This window comes from Anguilla anguilla, chromosome 18, assembly GCF_013347855.1.
Source record: "Anguilla anguilla isolate fAngAng1 chromosome 18, fAngAng1.pri, whole genome shotgun sequence".
NCBI lineage: Eukaryota > Metazoa > Chordata > Actinopteri > Anguilliformes > Anguillidae > Anguilla > Anguilla anguilla.
The window spans coordinates 28,896,983-28,905,369 of NC_049218.1; the positions used below are offsets into that span (position 1 = coordinate 28,896,983).

The 8,387-nt window shown below is 47.2% G+C and overlaps 1 protein-coding gene across 1 annotated transcript in view; it reads left to right on the forward strand.

Annotated features, from left to right (window-relative positions):
* The first annotated feature begins 257 nt into the window (after window positions 1–257).
* Window positions 258–8,387, forward strand: part of wbp1la (WW domain binding protein 1-like a) — a 10,311-nt gene continuing 2,181 nt past the window's right edge. The window contains 3 exon segments of the mRNA XM_035399501.1: window positions 258–382; window positions 2,564–2,666; window positions 5,014–5,175. Of these exon segments, the coding sequence (XP_035255392.1) occupies window positions 356–382; window positions 2,564–2,666; window positions 5,014–5,175 (292 nt within the window). The 5' untranslated portion in view covers window positions 258–355.

Sequence of the window (8,387 nt, forward strand, 5' to 3'; positions counted from 1 at the left end):
TGTTGAAGGTCTCCTTAGAAAGTTCCGGATTAGTGGTTTTTCTCCAGTGGGCACAGGCATTCAGACATGGTTCCCCTTCAGAACCTCTCTGTGCTCCATGTCTGTCATGAAAATGTCATCAAGGGTGGGCATGTAGGCGGGGGGGTGTGTGTGGGGAGGGGGGGGGGGCGACCTATTCCCTGATACCCTGTTTACTTGCATTCCCTGGCAGGGCTTTTATATACGGGGGGGGGGGGTTGCTCTGCTTTTAAATGGGCAGCTGAGCTCTCGGCTCCCCCAGTCCCACTGCAGGGGTAATAAGCCCGGCGGCTGGAGGGTGTCGGAGGGCATTCTGGGAAGGAGCGAGCACAGCGGGATGTCTTTCCAGCTCGGAGTCGCGCAGGTAACCGCGGCGACGGCCGGACTCCCGCACTTCTCACCCGGGCTGGTCTCGGGGGTGGAATTTGCACGCGAGGCTCAGTACTGCGTTTGCCTCCCCGCCCGAGCGCTGCTCTTTATCCTGCGCATATGGGTGAAGAACTGCCTGCTGTGCGCTTTCTGTCTTCGTATGGGACCTCTAATGCAGTCCACTGGGTCCATGCTGGGTAACGTGCTGGGTACATGCTGGGTAACTTGCTGATTAGCATGCTGGGTCCATGCTGGGTCCTTGCTGGGTACATGCTGATTAGCATGCTGGGTCCATGCTGGGTACATGCTGGGTCCTTGCTGGGTACATGCTGGGTACATGCTGGGTCCATGTTGGGTATGTGCTGGGTCCATGCTGGGTCCATGCTGGGTCCATGCTGGGTCCATGCTGAGTACATGCTGGGTACATGCTGGGTACATGCTGGGTCCATGCTGGGTAGGTCTACATGCTGGGTCCATGCTGGGTATGTGCTGGGTCCATGCTGGGTCCATGCTGGGTCTATGCTGGGTACATGCTGGGTCCATGTTGGGTATGTGCTGGGTCCATGCTGGGTCCATACTGGGTACATGCTGGGTAATTGCTGGGTCCATGCTGGGTCCATGCTGAGTCTTTGGAAGCACAGACTTATTTTCAGATATTGACAGCCACTGTGTCTGTGTAGATGCATCAGGTTTCTGATTTGTATGGTTTAACTGGAACACACTCCTTCATGGAAATTCATAGCTAACGATATCAGAAGGTCTTGATTATGATCAGCTTCTGACATCACCGTTCAAATTTGCATAACAGTTCTGTAGTTTCTGTCCTGCTTCTAATACTGTAATTCACATTTCAGTTTCAGTGTTTTTCAGCATAAGGGCAAACTGTGAAGGTCATATTCCGAACACCTTTTTTTGTTTGTTCTTTTTAATAAAAAAAAACCATCCAGCCACTTTTGTGAGGGTGCAGTTATCTCCCCTTTTTCTGGAGGCTACAAATGTCTGAATATTTTAGTTCTGTCTGCTGTCATTGGTCATGACTACAATTTCTGCATATTGTTCAATAACAAAGGGAACTGTAGTAACATGTTTCAAAACCTGTGAAATGTTCAATTTTTTCTGCGTTACACAAATGTAGACTATTTTAGATGTGATTTAAAAATATGTCATTGAAATTTTGTTTGAAACATCATTCAGACATGAATAGAATATTTTACAGTGGAAGTGTTTTGTTTGTTAATTCTTCAGTAGTTCTCCCCTGTGATTTCAGGTTAAAGAATACTTTAAAAATCAGTGACGATGTCACCTAGCTGGGTTTTGTTACACTTTGAACTAAAGTGCATTCTTAGAGGTTAAATTTTGAACAGTTAACGGAACTGATTTTGAAATGGCCTGGCACTCTGGCTCACAGCTGGGCAGATAAAGACCCATCTGAAGGTGGGGGTCTGGAGCGCAATCCCAGAAGGCCGTGTTCTGTAGTTTCCAGCTCCATCGGGGCCCCGCTCTTAATTCCTCATTAATCCAGTCAATCAGCTCAGTCAGCTCAGTCAGCTGAGGAAACACATCGCGGCTGAGTGATGTGAGGGGCGTGTGTCCTGTCATGTTCACATTACCACTGTCGTCTGGGGGAATTCATCTGCATAAATGCGCAGAGCTAATTAGCCAATCGTGGGAACAGATGTGGACACAAATCGGTGTGCCTATATGCAACAGCCCTCCCGGAACTGATTTAGACACTTTGTGTTTAATTAGGGCTGGAAACGGGCTGAATTGTGCTTCTCGGGGATGGGCAGTGGAATGAGCACGTTTGAGCAAAGGGGGGGTCTGAGTGGGGGAATTTTAGAGGCATTTGAGGGCTGGAAACAGGCTGATTATTCCCTGTGTTTCCAGCCCCTGTGCAGTGGGTCTGGTGGGGGAATGGCGTTTGGTGATGTCAGCGGAGAGCCGCGTAGTTTCTCATCCTTCCTGCCTGCCAGCGGACGCATCTGTTTTAATGCCGTGTCGCCGTGCCAGGAGGAAAGGCGATGTCACCATCTGTTTACGAAAAACTTTGAGAGCGAACGTTGTCCGTTTCGGTCTACCAGTCTAGCCGTCCTCTCACGTTTGCTGCGAATTCACCAGGCTCCCGGAGGGCCCCTGAAATCTTTGCCGAAATGTTTTTCTCTCTGTTTTGTTTCAGAACAAACTGCTCTGCCACGGAGTGAACAACCAGACCTACATCTGCGAGTCGGGTCACTGCTGTGGGGAGTCGCAGTGCTGCAGCTACTACTACGAGCTCTGGTGTAAGTGCAGCTCTCCGTCTCTGCGGAGTCCTCTTCTCCCCGAATCCGCACTCTCCCCGCCTCGGTCGGCTCATTGGCTCAGGGCTGAACGCTGAGCGTCCCGCTAAGGGCGGCGGTGAGGTTTTGGGTTCCTCAGGTGCAGGAATTAGAAGCCCTCTGGTTTTATGTGGTTCTTGTGGTCAATGTGAGGGTGTCCCACGCCAGCGTGACACCCCTGGGAGGGAGATGCGGCAGTGCCGGGGGAACACCGTCAGTTGCCGCATGGAGAGATAGAGGGAGAGAGAGAACACCCACGCAAACACAAAATGAAATGAACAAACATCTTCACCTTTCCCCCTCACGGGTTCTGGGCGAAGGCAATAAACTGAAACAACAAGATAAAATAACGAAGAGAAAAGAAAGCAAAACTGAGCGACAGCTTTTCAGTGTGCTGCTCCTGGCTGGCCTACTTTTCACCAGACCAGCTCCTCCTACTTTTTAGTGGTGGTTTACTTTCTCCATCATGTTCAAAGAGACAAAACTAAAACTAAAACTAAAACTAAACTAAACAAAACAAAACTCACTCTCTCAGTGTGAGCTCCCAGTCTCAGCCCCAAACTGTGCAGAGCAGCACAGCTTTAAGCACCTGGGCTGATTAGCTAACGCAGCGCAGGTGCGTGTGCTCTCTCCACCAGCCGGCGCAGCCGAGACCAGTCCGGCCTCTCCAGCGGACCTAACGCTACGGAAGGGTATATAGCAGCAATGCAGTGAGTGGGGAGAGGAGAGAATCTGCCGTGTACAGTAACCTCTGCTTAGTGTGCGGAGCAGAAGACACCATTGTGAATGAGGCACGCTCTGTTCTGCCCACTGAACTGATCCGTCAGTTCGGAGTCAGTTCCATTTCAGTCTGGTACGTTTAGGAAATTTTCAGTTCAATTAATGAATTGAAAAATACCTTAATCAGTAAGCTGGCATTTACAGCATGTTTAACTCTAATTTAGATACACATCAATGTGTAAATAAATAAGTATTTATTTATTTATAGTACATTGAAGTAGACCTAGTCATGTGACCCAGACATTTTTGAAAATTCTTTTTTTATTTGTTCCAGCTATGTTCTGATTCCAAATTAGAATATAAAATACATTTAATTCTAAATTATGGTCATGTGATCATGCAGAGGAATTTAGTATTTGCATATTCTGTATTGTTTTTTTATTTTAAATTACTACAGTCAGAGTAAATGACACATAGGACACTGTCATGCAGTATGTCACGTCTCCCTGTTGAGTAGAAACGCAGCTCATTCTTTAGTCCAGTGGATGATGTCATCATGCACTGTACAGATTTTCCCCGTTTCCCATTTCCAAGGGAACCATCACGGCATAAGAGGATTTTATTTGGACAGCCAAAGGGGGTCTGTGCCAACTTTCGCACCCACCCACACCAAATGGCGTATCCTCTTTAAGGAGCAGAAGGTCACAGTCATGGCTTTACGTAACGGGCCTGTGTTTATGTAATGTGTTTCGAGTCTTGATTAAAGATGCTGTTCCTTCCTACAAAAAAAACGTTGGCCGGTGTCCCAGGTCAACATGACCCGATTGCAAACGCGACCGAAAGCGAAAAGATGTTTTTGGAAGTCTGCCTGTCGATGAACCCGCTGTGTGTTTTTCCACATGCGCTCCCCGGGGTAAAAAAAAAAAGGCTGCGTCCTCCTCGTGCGTTGTGGTCTAATGTGCGCTCGGCGGAGTGCACTACATGTTGTTTATTTAGCGCGGAGTAAATTGTCCTTGGGCAGAATGCGTGTCCTGTAACTTGACCATTCCCGCCCCTCTGTGCAGCTGTCTTGAGCTGCTCGATTTGGAAAAAGTGGCCCGCCCTCTCTCAGTGTTCCCGAAATGGATGCCGCTGATCTGGGACAGGGTTTTAGCCCCATGGGACTGCACCCGGACCGGCTAGCCTCCGCGGTCTGCTGCCCAAAGCCACCGGCAACGAACGTTCACCACAGACATCCAGGGCGTTCCTGTAATAATTTATATTGCCTGGTGGTACTTGGAAATGGAACTGAAGAAATTTGGAGGGGACATTTTTTTCTGACATTTCTACGATTTTAAACGGTTCCCTGAATTCAATATGTTAGAGTAGTATGGTCAGCTTCTGCTGGATCTGATAAATGTCCGATCTGCACAGATCCACTGATCTTGGTCTCATGTGGATCGGCTTGGTGAATGGGAGCTCCTGTCCGGATGCTTTTCGGATTGGTGCATCTTCGCAGAAGCGACGCAGATCCCACCCAGCGGAACGTGAGCGGTGGTCTGTTTCTGAGAGCGCGGCTGCAGGCGGTTTTTAGCGGTCTGTGTTTTTGCAGGGTTCTGGCTGGTCTGGACCATCATCATCATCCTCAGCTGCTGCTGCATCTGCCACCACCGGCGCACCAAGCACCGGCTGCAGCAGCAGCAGCGGCAGCACGAGATCAACCTCATCGCCTACCGCGAGGCGCACAACTACTCCTCCCTGCCCTTCTACTTCAGTGAGTGACCTCCCGCTCAGACACGGCTCAGACACACAGCACACAGCTCGAACGCACAGAGCACAGCTCAGACACATTCACCTTCAGCACACAGCTCAGACACACAGCACACAGCTCGAACGCACAGAGCACAGCTCAGACACATTCACCTTCAGCACACAGCTCAGACACACAGCACACAGCTCGAACGCACAGAGCACAGCTCAGACACATTCACCTTCAGCACACAGCTCAGACACACAGCACACAGCTCGAACCCACAGAGCACAGCTCAGACACACAGAACACAGCTCGAACATGCAGCACACAGCTTAGACACGCTCACCTTCAGCACACAGCTTAGACACGCTCACCTTCAGCACACAGCTTAGACACACTCACCTTCAGCACACAGCTTAGACACGCTCACCTTCAGCACACAGCTTAGACACGCTCACCTTCAGCACACAGCTTAGACACGCTCACCTTCAGCACACAGCTTAGACACGCTCACCTTCAGCACACAGCTTAGACACGCTCACCTTCAGCACACAGCTTAGACACACTCACCTTCAGCACACAGCTTAGACACACTCACCTTCAGCACACAGCTTAGACACAATCACCTTCAGCACACAGCTTAGACACGCTCACCTTCAGCACACAGCTTAGACACGCTCACCTTCAGCACACAGCTTAGACACGCTCACCTTCAGCACACAGCTTAGACACGCTCACCTTCAGCACACAGCTTAGACACGCTCACCTTCAGCACACAGCTTAGACACACTCACCTTCAGCACACAGCTTAGACACACTCACCTTCAGCACACAGCTTAGACACAATCACCTTCAGCACACAGCTTAGACACGCTCACCTTCAGCACACAGCTTAGACACACTCACCTTCAGCACAAAGCTTAGACTCACTCACCTTCAGCACACAGCTTGGACACACTCACCTTCAGCACACAGCTTAGACTCACCTTCAGCACACAGCTTAGACACAATCATCTTCAGCACAAAGCTTAGACACGCTCACCTTCAGCACACAGCTTAGACACACTCACCATCAGCACCCAGCTTAGACACACTCACCTTCAGCACACAGCTTAGACACACTCACCTTCAGCACACAGCTTAGACTCACCTTCAGCACACAGCTTAGACATTAACTAGCCACAGCTGTGTTTTCAGATCCGAACCAAGCCCAGAGGTTGTCCCGTTCTATGAATTAGCCAGCTTTATTTCAGCTGATTTACTGTCTCCCTCCAAAGCTATTATTTGTTTGTTGTGAAATAACACTTTAAAAAAATGTATTTTCACAAGCACACAGTTACTCTGCCAAATTAGGGAAACTCCGGTTTATGTATTTACTACTGAAATATATAGTACATGCTAAAGTATTAGGCTGCCTGTGGGGTTTTTTTTTTTTTAAATTTAGGTAGAGAAGAATTCAGTTTCATATGTCTATTTATTGAATAAGAAACTCAGTTGAAGGGTGAAGGTGTCAAATATTTTTTGTAATTTCTACCTACAATGATACAAAAAGATTAGTTCTAATTAAAAAATATATTTTTTACACAACTTTCCTCAAAATAGCCTCCTTTGGGTTTATTTACAATGAATCAACTTATTGGAAGTTTATCCAATCATTTTTCAAGGTGGGAGGTGGGTGATTGGGTAATTAAATTGACCCAACCAGAGGTAGTCTAATACCTTTAGCCTGTAGTGCAAGTAAAATAGGCACTAAAGTTGCAAGAAACATGGCAAAGAAGAATTAGGCTTAGATGTGTGAGGCCAAGTTAACATGTTGTGGCAACATTATTCCCAGTGAGAAATTGCAAAAAGGCTTACGATTTCCAGGTGCTGTGTTCAGTACACACTCAGAAGGGTCCAGCTGATGGGCAGTAATGTTAACAGGAGAAGACCAGAATGATCAAAAGGCAGAAGACAAATATCTTGTGTTGTCTCACAAAACAAACTCTTGAACTGCACGACAACTGCAGGATGAACTCAGTGCACCTTGAGAGAAACCGGTTTCCCTGACTACAGTGAAACAGCGACTACGATCTGAAAGGATGTGTCCCTGAGAAAAAGCCCTTTCTGCGTGCTGCTAACAAGAAAAAAAGACTCCGGTGGGCCGAGCACCATCAACACTGGACCAGGAAAGACTGGGAGAAGGCACAGTCACCTCCTTTTTGACCTGCAGGTCGCAGTTTCTGTTTCACTGTAATCAGGAAGCTGGGTTTTCTCTTGTTGCATTGAGTTATTCCTTAGTTGTGGTAGAGTTTTGAAAGGGTTTCTTTTTTGAGACACCACAAGATCTGCTTCTTAGCATTTTCTCTCGGGGAATAGCACGATATGTTGCCTTGGCCCCATACATCTAAGCCTAACTCCTCCTTCGCCGTGTTTCTTGCAGCTTTAGTGCCTATTTTACTTACACTACAGGCTGAAGGTATTCGGCTACCTCTGGGGGTTTTTTTTGTTTTTTTTTTGTTTTTAAACAAGGTAGATAAGATTTCAGTCAATTTAACAGCCCTCACACCTCCCCACATCCCAATTTGCAAAATGATTTGATAGGCTTCCAAAACTTTGATTATTTGTAAATTGAAGCAAAAGGAGGCTATTTTGAGGAAAGATTATTTTTAAGTAAAAATCGTTTTTATTGTATTGTAGGTAAAAATAAAAAAAGGTTTGCACTTCGATTTGTTATTAAATAAGTTAACTGAATTCTTCTCTAGCTAAAGTTTTTTTAAAAATTAAACACACAGGTGACCTAATACTTTTGGCCTGTACTATGGTTGCTATCATAGGTGCTATATTTTGGGGAAGTTTCAGGCTGTGTTGTGTGACATCATATGCCACTGTACTTCATACCGTTTCAAGTGTGATATCACGGTAGGCTTAGATGTGTGGGGCCAAGTAAACGTTGTGGCAAGAAGATTATTCGCAGTGAGAGCAGAGAAGCTTAAGATTTCCAGGCGCAGTGCACAGGTGTTCAGTACACACTCAGAAGGGTCCAGCTGATGGGCAGTAATGTTAACAGGAGAAGACCAGAATGGTCAAGAGACAGAAGACAAATATCTTGTGTTGTCTCACAAAACAAACTCTTGAACTGCACCACAACTGCAGGATGAACTCAGTGCACCTTGAGAGAAACCGGTTTCCCTGACTACAGTGAAACAGCGACTACGATCTGAAAGGATGTGTCCCTGAGAAAAAGCCCTTTC